Here is a 15,884-nt window from a genome sequence, read left to right as displayed (position 1 = left end):
AATTTACCTATTTCAAACTCCCTTGTCCAGTTTGCAGCGCCCAGCCAACCCGAACAGAGTATGCAATTTGAGAAAGCAGAGTAGTGTGGCATGGTGTATACGAGGAGTAAGGGTGAGTTTTACAGAAAAGCAGAGAGTAGCGATGAAGTTGTAGGATGGGGTCTCAAGCTATATACTACTCAGGGACAAAGAAGAGGCAGTAGTGAAGAATACTGATGTGTTACCCATATGAGTAGTGAATAGAGCTCCACCGAAAGATAACAATCCCCAACACTGAAGACCAGAACCTCAATGTGTCACTGCTTCATTCGATTAAGCCAGAATCAATGCTCATTCAACGGCTTATAAACATCGCTATATCCAATATATTCATCACTGAACTAAAGGAAACAATGTTCCAAGGTATGTTGAAGTATCTAGTGTGGCACTCCCAGAGTCAACGCTCGCGTGTTCTATTATATGCATCCCTATCTTTCAATATAGAAACTGGAAAGAAGTGTTCAACCCTTCAAAATCTTTCCTTGTTTATTCTGAAGTTCCCATAAGACCCAGGAATTAATTATCAATGTAAATACACCAGATACAGGCTGGGGAATTTTGAGCATAAATTCAAAGTTGCATATGAGTGTTTCGTATCCTAAACACTGCGAAAAGAAAATTAGAACGATCAATAGATGTTAACAATTAGTAAACTCATATCCATTATACTCCTTGGCATACATCAAATAGTTGGAGTAACGATGTTGGCGTTTGCACAGACATCAACCACATTATTAGAGAAAGCAGTTGGAGTAACTATCATGAGTTGGGGTAATTACCTGGCTTTGGTTAAGGAACATGTCCTTTGATCCCCTGCCAACAACGTTTCACAACATCTGATCGATAGAGCTTCATGGAGATTTTGGAGATACCCAGGACTAATCTGTAATCCTTGTCAACAAGTGCCTTGTTGTAATCCCGGGTTAGAGCATTACTAAATCTCTTAGTGTGGACCTTGTCAAAACCTGTTGTAGGATGAATTCCTCCAACATGAGTTTAGGTTCTACTTGTGCCCCTAGTGATATCTGCTAGTTTTATGGGGTGCAGCTAATATGTTTCTTCAATTAACGCTAATGTGACCTTAATCAACCATGATTAAGCCAGGCTCTCATCAAATCCTGATGATGGCATTGCAGCTTGTCTAGATGTTACGCTGGATAGGGAACTAATTTTTTTTTCCATATCTAGGATGGATCTTTCTGGTCTAATCTGTTGCTCGCTTTCAGTTCTATTTGCGGCTCTATCAAATTACTAACCTTACATGAACTATATATTAACTCAATACCCGACAAGTGCTGTGTCGACTTGACCGGCATGGTTGTGACTGAGATGATAAGATCACCCACATCCGCTACCAATTATTTTGAGGTTTTGTATTAGGGTTAATGACAAATAACTTGGTCTTCTTCTTCTTGGTACCTTTCTTGGTGCCTTACATTCTTAACCCCAAATGCGTTATATCTAGAACATAACTATATAGAATCTCCGCCTTGTAGCCTTCCACTTTGCTCCTGAAGATAATATGATTTCAATACATAGATTCTCGCATCTACACCCATCAAATGACCCATACCCAATACTGGAACTACAGAACTACACTGAAGTTGATCGTCATATCTAATGCAGTATCAGTTGAAAATTTTGAGTTGCGAGACGAAAAGCCGAGAGTGGTTGACGCAGGTTGGGGTAGACTTCTCCAAAATCTGGGTCGCTTTTCCGAATGATTTCAGCGGCGAAGTTGGAGTAGGTTCAACTCAACCTGACAAATACATATAGATAGATGCCTTGTAAGGTTAATTGTTGTCCATGCCGTCATATAATAATCGAGATATAAAAATGAGCTAGATTCATCCATTCTTGAGCTATGTGATAATCCTTCAAGCCTCCTTACTGAGTAATAAATATACGACAACGTCTTGGGAAAGCTTCGGAACTCCTTTGGGCGGGCTCCAATCTTGATCAAGTTACTTATTCTGCTCTTCGATAACAACCATATATCGTCTCATCCTTAATCAAATCTACGCTTTTCATACTCTTAAAATCGGGCGCCAGCACAGCAATATGACGACCTCTCCACTATTCAGTCCTCTCAACATTGGACAATGTCAGCTTCAACACCGCATTGTCATGGCACCCATGACACGATTTCGCACGGACTCAGACCACGGACCTCTGCCAATCGCCAAGGAATACTACAGCCAGCGATCACACACACCAGGCACGTTAATAATCACCAAAGGCACAGCCGTATCGGAGAAGCTCGTGGGACTTCCCCAATGGGCAGGATGTTGGAGCAAAAGCCAGCTGCAGAAATGGCAAGCCATCACTGAAGAAGTTCACAGCAAGGGTTGCTATATCTTTCTGCAGCTTTGCTGTGCAGGTCGCACGGCAGACAGGGGATTTCCCAAGCTCTCATCTGGCAATATCCCCCTCGAGGCTGAAGCCAGTGCCATAGAGACTGAAGATGATGACAGACCACCGGAGCCGATGAGCGAGCAGGAAATTCATGACGCCATACGCGACCACGCCACTGCTGCCCGCAATGCCATAGCCGCCGGCTTCGATGGCGTGGAGCTTCACGGTGCTAATGGCTACCTCATCGATCAGTTCATCCAAAAATCTTGCAATAATAGGACGGATAAATGGGGTGGCTCGGTTGAGAATCGCTCGCGCTTTGCACTCGAAGTCACTGCCGCGGTTGTTGATGCTGTTGGTGGTGATCGTGTTGGCTTCCGCATCAGTCCTCGGAGCACATACCACTCTATCGAGCCTCGGAATCCGGAGTCTCAGTTCACTCATCTGGTTACTGAGTTGCGGAAGTTGGACCTGGCTTACCTACACGTCATTACGTCTCGTGTGGACAATTGGTACGATGTGGACCGCGTAAAGCCTCTGGATTTTGTCTTTGATAGCTGGCGAACAGACATACCTGTCATCATCACTTGGGGGTATGATGGCGAGTCTGCAAAGCGCGCTGTTGAGGAGTATAAGGACTTCAAGCTCGCCGTTGGATTCGGTCGGTCGTTCGCTTCAACGCCTGATCTTGTGGCTTGCATTAAAAAGGGTATCGCACCAAACCCTTTCAATGGCGACCTGGCCTATACTCCCGGTACCCCAAAAGGGTACATCGACTATCCTTTCCTATCCTAAGTTTCGATTCCAAGGCGCTATGCCCTTGAGCCAGCATTCTACATACATTTTCTTCAGATCATGATGCATCTCCCCGTCCGTCCTCAACCTCTGTAGCTCCCTCATCATCAGTGCCTTCTATATCGATCCAGGCATGCTCGTATATAGGCCTTTCGCTGCCAGGGTACCCTGTCGATCATAACCATCCGAATATCCCACGTGTAGCTTCTTCGGAATGTGCCTGTGAGAAGAAATCATACGTATAATGGTCGCGCACGGGAAGGTTCCTTTCATGAGCGGGATGTCCTGCTTTGTATGGCAGTTGGTAAGCTTTTACTGCCGAATTTCGAATTGAATAGCCATTCTCCAGAATCCATTCCCAGCATTCATACTGAAGGGAGGAAAGAGGTGCTGTTGCCGGTCAGGGGAGATTATATAAGCACGCATGCTGCGTACGCATTCATAGTGAGAGTAGGGCAATGTATAATACTAGTATAACTCATGCTTATCACTCGTCGGAGTTGTTATTACCACTATTCATGTACTATCTCTCGTGACACTTTCAAGCTTCCGCTATGGTCTTCATCATCTATCCCAACCACCAACACATTTCTATCTTTAGAACAATGTTCGGCCTTAGATGTGTCCTAGGACACGGCAGAAGATAACTCTAAAATCTTGTCGATCATGAGATCTGTTGTTGGAAACATTGACTGGAAGGAATAGAGCCATGTCCTTTGACACTCCGGACAATGTTGCGCGCCAAACCAACAGAATGAAGCAAGACCTTATGATTTTGGACTAAAGCGCAACATCTCCCGTTGCCAGTAAATATTCCAACATCACAAACGCAAGCGGTTCCAAGCGGGCGGAAGATGTCTGGGTCCTCGCTGTGATGGCGGATGGGGTGCCTGGGGCCGGCCAATGCCAACCCGTCAATCTAGCGCCAGATGTGCGTGCCTCGTCTCTTTGGCGTCTCTCCCCTCTTCCCCTCTCCATGGCGGCAACCACCCGATATCACATCTCCTCTCACGCTATCTTCTCTAGCGCAGCTTCCATGCAGTGTCATTGCTCATCACACTGGGCGTCTGTCGGGTCGGCCAAGTCCAACCCATGGCGTATACTAACCGCTGCACTTTTCCAGCACGACACGCTGGAATCTCGGCACAGCTGATCCGTTGGAATTCAGATAAACACGCAGGACTTATTGGCTAACAATGTTTCATGGGGTGGTTCGAAGTCGCGACATTCGTGGTGTCTCCCGAAAATCATGGCCTCGAAACTAGGTGCTTCATTGATAGGCCCATACAATATAAATATCCAGCCATCGACGTGATCCGGACCTTCTTCTCTGTCTGTGCAGTTCTATACTTCAAGAACTGTTTCCATTCTGGTGAACATACTTTGGTATATACATCGAGCTCATAAGTCGTCATAATGATCGACCTCCTGGAAGTGAAAAGACGCTACGAAGCCGTGCTGGCAGTTGAAGATAGCAGAGACAAAATTCTTCAGGTACTCTACTTCACAGCATAACGCATTATCAACATATTAACCTTTTCAACAGAATCTCTTTGCCCAGGTCGAAAGTCTACAGAGGGCTCTTCAAAACACACTTGGTGATGCCAAGTTCCAGGAATTTAAGAAGTACAAAACAGAGTATGATGACTTACGGCTTGACCAGGTATTTCTTCCCAATTTAGTGTCTCGCTTCTATAGGCTTATACAGATTCGCAGTCCAAGTTAAGTTTTGTTTCTGTGCTTGTCGACGGTGACTGTATGAATGTAAGTAAGCGTCCGTCTATTGTCTCGTCCTTTACTGACAACTCAGTTCAACGATGCTCTCATTCGACAAGGCTACAATGGCGGACGCAAAGCTGCCATGCTTCTCCGAAAGTCCGTCGAGCGTCACATTCGTGATATCGATCCACAGGCCAGCCCAAACATCCAGTACCGTATTCGGGTGTACGCCAACGTTCCGGGCTTGATGAAAACGTACCGGGAAGCGCACATCTTGCGTTCCAATGAAGCGCTGGATCCATTCATTCGGGGATTCAATATGGAGAATAGCCTGTGCGATTTCATCGATGCAGGAAATGGCAAGGAATGCTCTGATGTCAAGATACGGGGTATGTTGCCCTCTTCACCAAATTCTGGCATGTACTGACCACCGTCATAGCAACATTCGAACAAGACATCCTAGACGTCCACTGCCGTCGCATCATCTTCTGTGGCTCGACTGACAATGGCTACGCACGCATCCTCGGTTCCCACCAAGGATCCAACCGCATCTCCCTCGTCCAGGGAGCACCCTTCGCATGGGAAATGGAGCAGCTAGCAAGCGAGTTCCAAACCACCTCCTTCCCCGAGGTCTTCCGATCCACGAAGCTACCCTCGCGAGCGTCATCCTTCAGCGCATTCAAAACCGCATCCGCCAACTCGTCACCCAGCAGCTCTCCAACTAACCTCAGCACGCCATCAACGCCAAAAGGCAACTACGCCACGATTGCCAAGTCGAACCTCCAAGCGACATCCCCCACCAGAACAAACGGATCTAAGAGATCCAAAATCTCAGTCATAACATTCGATATCTCCCCCTCATACGACACCCATATCCAATTCAACACAGTCCAGCTTAACAGCCAGAGCCAACGGGTTGACCCGCCACCTCGGGCCAGCAGCAGAGAGAACTTCGAAAGATTACGAAGATCGAAGTACTGCAGTAGATATCATATCCTGGGAGAGTGTCCCCTTGGCGATGAGTGCGGGCACAGACACGGACGCCGACTCGGATCCAGGGATGTTCATGACCTCTGGTGCGTTACGCGAACGTGCGTCTGCCCGAATGACATCTGGTGCACGGATCCCAAGTGTATCTGTGGACATCAGTGTCCGTGGGAGAATCAACAGGGACATTGTAGTGCAGACTGCAAGTTTCCCGAGTCTATGCATGGGGTTGATAAGTCGGTTGCGGTGATTTTGTAATAGCTTGATTATTTTTATGAGAATGTGTTCCCTGAAACCATGTTATATACACCATCATCACATCATTATATTCCTATCTATATCCATCCCTCCAATAACTAAATCTATAACGACGCTCTAGCCTGACGATCGCTTCACACTATCAGAACAGTCACATGAATTTTTGCATAATATTCTTTTTTTTACAAAAATAATAGACACTCCAGTCTAGTCACAAACAGAAATTAAAAATAAGAGAAGAGAGAGAGAGAGGAAAAAAACCCACTAAGCAAACAAAAACTTCGCCGCATGTTCCACATGATCATCCGAGAACGTCGCCATAGTATAATAACTGTGATCGTAATCAGGCTGGTACCGAATCGTCACGCCCTCCACACCAGCCTCCTTGGCAGCTTTCTCAAAGTTCTCGGGAAGAAGTTGGCCCTGCTTGTAGAAGTTGTCTCCGGTGCCCTGTACACACAATCACAATCATTATCAGTACAGCCTACAAGGGTAAAACAGAAGGGGAAAGGGAAAAGGGAATACATACAACATCAATCAAAACTTCCAACCTGCCACCCTTCCACTTCTTCAACAATTCCGTAGCATCATGCTCCTTCCACTTCTCCTGCCGATCTTCCCCAAAGTATCCCGAAAAGGCCTTTTGTCCCCACGGGCAGTTAATCGGGTTGGTGATGGGCGCGAACGCAGACACGGACTTGTATTTGCCGGGGTTGCGGAGGAACTATCCCAATTATTAACTTTGAGAAAAATCCCAACATCATAGACAAATACTAGATGAGAGGTATACGTACCAAAGTTAAAGCACCATGTCCACCCATACTATGACCCGTAATACTCACCCGCTCACTATCCAACTGCGGAAAGGCGGCAAACACCGTCGCGGGCAATTCCTCCGTGATGTACGTGTACATGTTATATCCGTTGTCGTAGGGCGGCTTGGTCGCGTCGACGTAGAAGCCGGCGCCCGTGCCGAAGTCGTAGCTGTCGGCTTCGCCGGGGATGTTGAGGCCGCCTATATCCCCCCACATCCAATGTATTAGCATACTCCAATTACCATATTTCATGAGGATAGATGTGATAGAGTTCTTGAGATAAGCAGAGAGGGGAAAAGGTAGCGGGGGGACGTACGAGGACTCGTATCAGGATACAACACAGCAATACCCTTCTTACTGGCACCGTGCTGGAAGAAGCCCTTCTCGGAGCAGTTCTCGGCGGTGCAGGTCAGACCCGAGAGGTAGATGAGAACGGGGACCTTGGCGGAGGGGTTCTGGTAGGCTTGAGGGGGTAGGTAGAGGTTGAAGCCCATTTCACATTTGGTGGAGGTGGCGGCGTGGGTGAGCTTCAGGAGCTTGCCGCCGAAGGAGGCGATGGTGGCTTTTGTTGTGACGGACATGGTTGTATGTATGTGTATACCTCTGGGTGTTGTGGATGGGGTAGAGATGGAGATAGGAAGGGAGAGAAAGAAAGGGTGGATGGTTTATTATATCAACAATGATGAGGGGAAATATCGGATGAGGGGAAAATGAGGGGCGGTGGATCCTCGAATTCCCGGAAATTTTTGCCGTTTGAAGTTATCTACGCTATCCCGGATTTATCATCGAGACAATCTAGATGATTGAATAGATATGTATGAAATGTAGAATTAAACTAACTACCTTGCCATGCTATGCCATAGGTATCATATTCCCTTCCCAAAATGTAAAGAACGCCAATGCTTATCCATCTCCAATCATTACGCCAAAAACATCGCGGGAATGCCGTAGATCACCGGCGCCGCTCCGTTCAAGTACCTCAACACACAGGCCTGCCGCGACTGGCAAACCGCATCATCCAAAGCTACTGCCTGCTCACGTCCCCCGACAAGGCCCCATTTTTCCAGCGTGCTCTTGGCAAACCGGTCAATGTCCTTATCCGTCACATCCCACAGAGTGGCCACCAAGGCCGGGCTCCCCGCATGCAAGTAGTTCATCGGCGTGCCGTACGGCTCGTACTCGCCGGCTTCCGTGAGAGCACCACTGCTGCAACCCATCAGGAATGTGATTGCGCATCGGTCAAGACGCTTGATCGTCCGCGCCCGGCAGTACTGTGCGCCACTGCCGTGGCCGAAATAAAGGAACACGTCGTTCGACTCTAATCCGTTCTTGAACTCTTCCTCTGTAGGCTCCCGGTTGGCCACTCCGCTCCACCCTTCCAACTTCAATAAGTCCTTCTCGAAGGTTCCCTGCGTGGTTTGCAGATCACCGGTGGGGTTGAGGAAATACGTGCCATTCTTGCGGTTGATCGTAAAGCCAGCGTTGCTTTCCGCACCTTCGTCGCGGAATCGCACGATTCGGTCGCGAAGACATTCCAAGGAGGGCACCCGGCATACCGGGAATCCCTGGAGACACGGAAGGGACTCCCACGGGAACATATGCAAGGACTTGTCCAACACCAGAACAGTCCGGTTGGGTGAAGGGTTACCCTGCTCTTTCCGGACTTGCTCGTGATACGCCCTCAGAGAGTCAAGGGTTTCCACAACCATCATGTCAAAGTCAATCTCATCATATGCGTTGCGCTCACCCTGAAATTGCAAGATATCAACAACGAAGTAGAGAAGGTCCATTAACGTCTCTTCGGGATCTTCTTGGTCATCCAGGTCCTTGACACCGATGAACAGTTCAAGCACATTCGGATGAAGTGTCAACCGCGGACTGGCTGCACGACCGCCCTTGCGGCGCGAGGGAAGATGCTTGTCCAGGATGTTATGGAATGCATCTGCAAATCGTGCAAGCGAACGAGTCTCGTGAGGGACCGGGGAGAATATTCCGCGGAATCCACCGAACCAGACAGTCTCGATATGTTGCAGAAGAGCTTCCATCCGACGGTCCAGTGCTTCCCGGTTCTTCCACCAGTCCTTCTTCATCTGCCGGTCGGTTTGGTGCTTAGCTGCATGCGCACTTTCGTTGGCCAGTCGAATCAGCTCTTGCATATCTCCCTTGCCATCCTCGAATGTGTATTGCTCCTCCTCATCCTCCGAACTGCCACGCTTGAGAGGCAAACGCAACAAAAACGGCGAACGACCCTTTTGCAACCGAGAAACCACAAACTCAGTACGGTCGGTGCTCAAGGACAAAGAAAGGACGTTCCAGTTCTCCGGAAGAATATCAACATATTCTTCGGTAAAACGGGAGCAGAGATCCTCTTCCGGTACCATTGCAGATTCAGCAGTCGGCCAAAGCAGGGGGTCGCAGTAATCCGCCAGTTGTTTGTCAAGGGTGATGGCAGCATGCTCCCGTGTAAACGCACCAATGCGGCCAACCTCGTTCACATTTGCTGGTGACTGAGAGAGCGAAACGAGGTTATCAAGTGCCGTGACATGGGTCAACATGGAGATACGGCTCATCAAGCGAGAGGCGGCATGGCTGTCAAGGGTTGATCCGAGGGTCGTGGCAAGTGGAAAGATGGTATTCAAACTCTCGCTCGCTTTGGCGAGCATCACGGAGAAGTCCTCTGTCGGCTTGGGCGTCTTAGAGCGTGTGCCTCTCGTAGCCGTCTTTGCTGGCGCTCGTGTCCTGCGAGTGGTAGTTGTTTTACTGCTGCTGGTCTGGCTCGCCGTCTTACTTGGCGACTGGAGCGATGGCAGGGAGATGGTCGATTCAGGGAGCACACAGTACACTGCGTGAGTGGCGAAGTTCCGAATGGCGTCGGCGAGTAGATGCTCACTTTCGCCAATGTGCAGGGAGATCTGACTGTCCCTAGAAGTTGCAAACTTGCGTGCATCCTCCAGCAAGCTGGACGCCTTTTCAAAGTCCCGTAGCGAACGTAAGCATGCTGCCTGCTGCCGAAGAATGTCGCTCCGCAAATGAAGAAGTGACGTCGAATCTGTCTCTGTCGATTCGGAGCCGGCGCTTGACGTCTTGGGCGCGCTTGTAGTTGCTGCACGAGTTCTGCGGGTCGTAGTCGCCGCCCGTTGCCTCGTGTTCCTAGCAGTGCCTTGGATCTGTAGCTTTTTCATCTTATCATTAAGGTCTGCTACACCCGAGAGAACGTCCAATGACTCAGAAGCGCCACACTCAGCCATGAGCCTGTCAGCTTCGAGGAGAGCACGGTGTTCGTCGCGGTAACGACCCTGTGCTCTATGGAGAGAAGCAAGGCCGATCTGCAAAGAAACAAGCTCAATACTGTTGTCGAGCTGCTTGGACAATGACTCAGCCGCTGCCAGAAGCTCCTGGCCTTCCTTCATATGCCCGCCGTAGATCCAGTGCGAGCCAAGCTGCGCTTGTGACGCGATCAGGCGGACGTTGGCGTTGAGTGTCTTGTTAATTTTCAGCGCTTGCTCTCCGTAGTAGATGGCGTCCTGGAATAAGCCGTGATGGGCGGAAAGGCTCGAAAGATTCAATAAAGCCATGTGATGTGAACCAATATGAGGCCAAAACGGGGCACCTTGTGAGTACACGGCCAGGGTTGCGTTCGCTTGCGAGACCTCGAGTTTCGCCATTCCTTCAACCACAGTTTCCAGCTCAGAGTTTTCGGCTGATTGTGCGATCTTGTCTTGTTTTCTCTGCGCAAGCTTTTCGATCTTAGCCCAAATTCTGCAATTCAGCCTAACAGACAGTTTGCCGAAAAACAGAGCATCATTGATTGAGCCCTGAGCGAAAGAGAGTCGGGAGTTCATGAATGCCGCGTCGGCCACCAATCTCTCCCACATAAGCTTCGACAATACCGAGCAGGCGTTGAGATCTTCCTTCCTTTGGTTCTTCTCATACAGAGTTCGGGCTGCTGAAAGTGTACTCGCTGCTTTCTGGATCTCACCGACTTCGAGAAGGTAGCCCACGCGAGCTAGCTTGTGTGAAAGCGTTGCCAAGCAAGAGATGTCGCGCTGGCTGAGATATTGATCCGCTCGGCTCAACAGTTCGTCCGCCTTCGAACAGTATCCAAGGCGACTGTACTGGAGTGCCAGTCGTGAAAGAACGATGATTGCTTCGGAGAAATCGCTAGATCCGCGAAGCTCCGTCACTCGCAAAACAAGTTCGAGCGTCGAAAGCTGCAACTTCCATAGTCCATGAATCTCGGTATAGTCAACGATAGCTTTCATTTGAAGCAAGAAGTGGTCGACGTCCCCAACGCTCAGAACTACCGATTCCCAGTCATTGCACTCTCGCATCATCAGATTCCACCAACTTAGCACACTCTCCAAATCCTTTGGCTGAAGAGTGCCTTCATGCAGTCCTAGCGTAAGCCGGACGGAATTCTGGATGTGTCCTGCAAGAGGAGAGAGGTCTGAATCGTCACCGAGTTCTTCCATATCCAGATTGCTTGAACCAGCCTCAATGACATTCTGTAGTATAGCAGAATCCAGGGAGCCCGGGTATTCAAGGGAAAAGCGCAAGGTGGTAAGCACGACCCGCAATCGCCGGAGTGGATGGGCTTCTGGGGAGTATAGTTCGAAAAGCTTGGTCAGGAGCAGACCGAATGTAGACCGGAACGAGTTATCGAGTGTAGAAGCGGAGGCCAAGTCCGTCAAGATACCTAACTGCCATTCGAGAAGATGCCCACGCTGGAGATGGGTCAGATTGTCATCGTCGAAGACGCCATTCTCTTTGGTCGACTTCCTTCTCAGGTTCATCTTCAGAGAAGCATAGAGAACACGGCCAAGCATGAAACCACCGCTCTTGGGATCCTGGCACATCCGATGGGGGAAGCACCCTTCTGTAATAGAAAGGACTTGGTCGAGCGTGCCGGTCAATAGATGTTCCTCGATCGATTGCTGAAAGGCTTGCTCAGCCTCACGGCCAGCATTAGCTTCTAGATAAAGATGCGCGAGCTTCTCGTATTTGAGAGGCGTGAATCCCGCAACCTTCTGAGCCGGCGAGCAATTTGACAGGAGCGTCGCAGACTGCTTCAGCACAGGCACAAGTTCGCGAACCCCTTTGCCAGATTCCCTTTCCTTGATGTACCGAGACCAAAAGAGATTTGACAGCTTCACGAAGCAGATACCGATGCTCTCGGCAATAGAATCGGACGCTTCTCCCGCTGACTCCAACGTCATCAGCAGGCGTTGGCTATCTATCAATGTTGACTGCATTTCATCCCATGGCGGTCTCTGTGATAAGATAGATAGCTTTCCAATGGCGTTGACAGAATCGATAGCTGCAAGTGCAATATTCCGAACTGCAACAACACGCTTTTGAAATGGTTCGATTTCCTTTCCTTCGTCTTCGGCAGGTTTGCGCCCAACATATCGTCGCAGAAACCTAACGAAACCGTTCAAATATCCGTAGATGCAATAACAGACATCGTCATCGTCTTTCTTGGGGCTTTTTTCCCTCGAAGCGATGTCTCCAAAAAGACCCATGGCTAGTTTCTTCAGTTTGGCTGCTTCAACCAATAATTCGTCAAGATCGTTCGCGCTACCTTTGAGTGGCATACATAGAACATTGGTAGCTTCCTTGATTGCCTTTGCCAGTCCGGAAGAATACTTCGTAGCCTGCTTCAAAGCTTGAACATGCAATGATGCAATCTTACAGCGGACGGTAGCCAGAGAGAGACATTGTCCGTCAGAGAGAGGGGTCAGAGTTTCCGTGTACAATTGTAAGGCTTCGTCGAGGCATCCAGCTTCCTGAGCGAGCTGGCCCAGGATTGTCGCAATTTTCGCCACAGAGATGTTATCGTTCATGCTGGGTGAGGAACGTTTTTGGACACCGGTAAAAGTCGATTGCAGTCGAACGATGGTCTTGTAGGTGGAGGCGAATTCGGATTTCGTAATGCCTTTGCTCTGATGAGCATAGCTAGCGACGTATCGTGCCAAGGGATCCCACATCTCCTTAGCATCATCACATAGATGCCCCGAGGTCTTCCAGGACATGCAACGAATCTCGAGTGATAGGAGTTGAAGAGTTAACGATGTAGTCGGCTTTAGTTTGTTCGTTGAAGATTGTTGTGAGATAGAGGATAGGGATAGCACTGTATTAGACAAAAGTTGGAGCTGCATTGCGGCCTTGTCCTTGGTAAGAGCTCCTGCTTCTAATGCAGCCACAGTCACATTTGCCGGACTACTCGGGTCCGATAATTGCAAGGATGGAGTCGCGTTCTGAACAGTAGCGGCCTTCTTTTCGGAAGAGATGAGACGGAGCGCATTCGACTGGTATGACACGATGAGACCATACAGAGCGCCCGCATGGCTGATGTTAGAAAATGTTAGAAGATCAGACATCCGTTCCTTGGTTGTTTCGCCTTCCTGTTCTACCGGGCTCCCTTTCCGGCTTGAGCCTTTACTTCCACCACTGGCTTTGCTATCGAGGTATTGTTGTATCCTTCTCTTCAGTGCTCTGAGCTCTTTGTACGCCAAGTCACCCAGGCCTAATGAGAGAAACCTCCCTGCTAGAATGCATGCACCTTGTTCGAGTTGTACGTTGGGTGTCCCTTTCTCCTGATCGGTCTTCAATGTCCTTAAGCATGACAGCGACATAGCCGCGCACTCAGCCACTGCTAGTATTCCATTATCTGTTTTTGTTGTTGCACTCTGTAGGGAGGTTTTCGACTTTCTGGGGGATTTCGCGACACGGGTGGGAGAGGGTGATTCGCGAGAGGTACTAGTCGCGGAGGATCGAGTATCATCGCGTTTCGTCGATTGTAGCTTCACTGCTTCTGAAAGTGTTTTTAACGTCGAGTTAAAGACCTCTGTAGCGAGAACAAGCTTCTCCTGGTTCGATAGACGCGCCGCATCCTGATCGACCACTGTGCTCAAAGCCGCTTCGGCCGCAGAGACCGTCGTCCGCGATCCTCTGGTTGTTTTTGTTCGACTTGTAGTGGACGTTGCTTTTGTCGTCCGGCCTACCCGCTTCACTGTCGCACTTTCGATATCTGGGGACGCTTTCGACGAACCGCGGAGTAATGTTTGGAGGGATGAGACGGTGCCATTAGAGCATGTGGAGGTTGAGCGGACGGCCTGCTTCACCGATTCTACAGGAGAACCGGGGAGTAGCGTCGAGACCGTCATGGTTGGCGGAGTTTGAATGTAGACAGTGCTGCAGTCACTGACAATTGAAGGTCGTGGGGGTTCGTTCGAGCCATGCCTTCGATGTGATCATGACAGCCGGGCGGGAGCCAAGCAAAGGCGCGCGTTGTCGCAGCAACCACTCAAAGCCTAAGCCCAAACTCGACTAGTGCAATCTGGCCCCGAATCTCCGACTGCCTCAGGCCGAACTCTGCGGCAGATAATTGTGTGCCACATCAAGTGTACAGACACTCCAGTGAGCAGCTTTGGGAGCATCTCGACGTCGCAATTCGACACAGTCCCCAGGACGGACCTCTTCATTATGAACTCAGCCCGACTTTCCCTCCGGCATCTGGCCCAAGCGGCCCCAGCCCTCCGACCTGCCGGCGCTTTCCACATTCCAACAAATCAATTACAGTGTCGTCTACAGTCCACTTCTTCCAAAGCGATACCCAGATTCGCTCAAACGTCACTATGGACATCGATGATTCCCAAGTTCATCCGGAACCGCGGCGCTAAAGAAACCAAGCCGTATAAGCCGAAATCCAAAGAATGGAACCCCGCAAGCTTCTACATCATCATCTTCATCTTGATCGGATCCCAGGCCATCCGGATGATCGCATTGAAGAACGACTATGCGGCGTACACACGGTCAACAGATGCGAAGATTAGGCTTCTTCGGGAGGTCATAGAGAGGGTGAATAATGGGGAGAAGGTTGATGTGGAGAAACTGTTGGGCACTGGAGATGAGGCGAAGGAACGAGAATGGGAGGAAGGTCAGTGCTTGCGTGCTCTTGATTTACCGTTCTACCATACTTGGAACCCTGCTTTTACTAACTCAGGGCTCTTCTCTGATATAGTACTACGCGAGATCGAAGCAGAAGATTCATTGTGGCATCGCAAGGCGGCCGCGTCGGAAGCTCAGCAAGAGCAGGTCGAGGAGCCAAAACAATCGATTATGAAGTCAATCATTAAAGATCCTGCTGTACCTGCAGAGGGACCTCAGGATAAAGGTTTACCTGCGGATAGCCCGTCAAAGAAGAAGCTCAACTTCTTTTAAACAAGCGTGCGTCTATTGATGGTCAGCATCGCCGCACGGACTTACACCCGAGGCTACTATCGAGATGCGTTTCTCGAATGATGAGAACGAACCGTGCTTATACGCCGGACAAAGTTCCATAGGTGGTTGCTGTCGGGGGTGCAGAAACTGCTCGGGATATGGTTCTCAATCATTCCCCAATCCGGAAGTAGCGAAGAGGAGATGACGATATCTGACAGGCCATGCATAGTCCTCGTTTGCTTGAGCGTGGCCATCATCTGATTTTACTTTGCATAAATACTTTTTTCCCTCTCCTACTCTTCAATTGATACCCACATAGCTTTCAGATGTATCCCAAATCATGTACTTTTTGTGGGAGGCATCTTGGACAGGTCATATATCTGTATTATAAACTCCTATAAATGAGATGAAAGGACACTATTACACTCTTGACCAACAATTCGCAAAATGAATTAATAGGAATGACTTGGGAACGATGTAGAAACTCTGGGGGAGGTCTAGAGTTTCAATGACCAGATATTGAATGAACCATGTGCTAACGACATTTAGATTAGATCAACAGTGCTGGTACAGCAGCATGTAATGACGTCCCCGACCTTGGATATCTGAGACAATATCTGCAAGAATATATATCAAACCAGGGTGGCCCCGGAACAGCTTGATTCGGACCTGAAATGAAACGGATCGCAACTG

At 49.2% G+C, this 15,884-nt stretch overlaps 5 protein-coding genes across 5 annotated transcripts; 3 read left to right on the top strand and 2 right to left on the bottom strand.

Moving 5' to 3' along the window:
* Positions 1–2,077: 2,077 nt before the first annotated feature.
* BO87DRAFT_365501 (NADPH dehydrogenase) lies at positions 2,078–3,498 on the top strand. The gene has a single exon (XM_025621799.1). It carries the CDS (start codon positions 2,101–2,103, stop codon positions 3,187–3,189), a length of 1,089 nt encoding a protein of 362 aa, XP_025476568.1. The 5' UTR covers positions 2,078–2,100; the 3' UTR covers positions 3,190–3,498.
* A 1,107-nt stretch (positions 3,499–4,605) lies between these two features.
* On the top strand, positions 4,606–6,145 carry BO87DRAFT_399787 (uncharacterized protein; the record flags this gene model as incomplete). Its single annotated transcript, XM_025625467.1, has 6 exons — positions 4,606–4,683; positions 4,736–4,852; positions 4,906–4,953; positions 5,000–5,297; positions 5,348–5,742; positions 5,798–6,145. The coding sequence occupies 6 exons, from the start codon at positions 4,606–4,608 to the stop codon at positions 6,143–6,145; spliced, it is 1,284 nt and encodes a 427-aa protein (XP_025476567.1).
* A 66-nt stretch (positions 6,146–6,211) lies between these two features.
* Positions 6,212–7,678, bottom strand: BO87DRAFT_461698 (S-formylglutathione hydrolase). The gene is made up of 4 exons (XM_025629112.1): positions 7,285–7,678; positions 6,948–7,168; positions 6,683–6,877; positions 6,212–6,603 (listed from the first exon to the last, which is right to left on the bottom strand). Exons 1-4 carry the CDS (start codon positions 7,547–7,549, stop codon positions 6,418–6,420), a joined length of 867 nt encoding a protein of 288 aa, XP_025476566.1. The 5' UTR covers positions 7,550–7,678; the 3' UTR covers positions 6,212–6,417.
* Positions 7,679–7,816: 138 nt separating this feature from the next.
* On the bottom strand, positions 7,817–14,134 carry BO87DRAFT_409187 (C50 family peptidase; the record flags this gene model as incomplete). The annotated part of the gene is made up of 7 exons (XM_025626229.1): positions 7,817–13,316; positions 13,347–13,448; positions 13,479–13,494; positions 13,531–13,623; positions 13,657–13,837; positions 13,871–13,919; positions 13,950–14,134. The coding sequence occupies 7 exons, from the start codon at positions 14,132–14,134 to the stop codon at positions 7,889–7,891; spliced, it is 6,054 nt and encodes a 2,017-aa protein (XP_025476565.1). The 3' UTR covers positions 7,817–7,888.
* Positions 14,135–14,453: 319 nt separating this feature from the next.
* BO87DRAFT_443875 (DUF5321 domain-containing protein) lies at positions 14,454–15,423 on the top strand (the record flags this gene model as incomplete). Its single annotated transcript, XM_025628118.1, has 1 exon — positions 14,454–15,423. The coding sequence occupies one exon, from the start codon at positions 14,454–14,456 to the stop codon at positions 15,189–15,191; it is 738 nt and encodes a 245-aa protein (XP_025476564.1). The 3' UTR covers positions 15,192–15,423.
* Positions 15,424–15,884: the final 461 nt, after the last annotated feature.

Source organism: Aspergillus neoniger (genome assembly GCF_003184625.1).
Source record: "Aspergillus neoniger CBS 115656 unplaced genomic scaffold BO87scaffold_31, whole genome shotgun sequence".
Classification (NCBI taxonomy): Eukaryota; Fungi; Ascomycota; class Eurotiomycetes; order Eurotiales; family Aspergillaceae; genus Aspergillus; species Aspergillus neoniger.
Note: the sequence above shows the minus strand (reverse complement) of the source record. Positions and strands in the feature narration are given on the sequence as shown.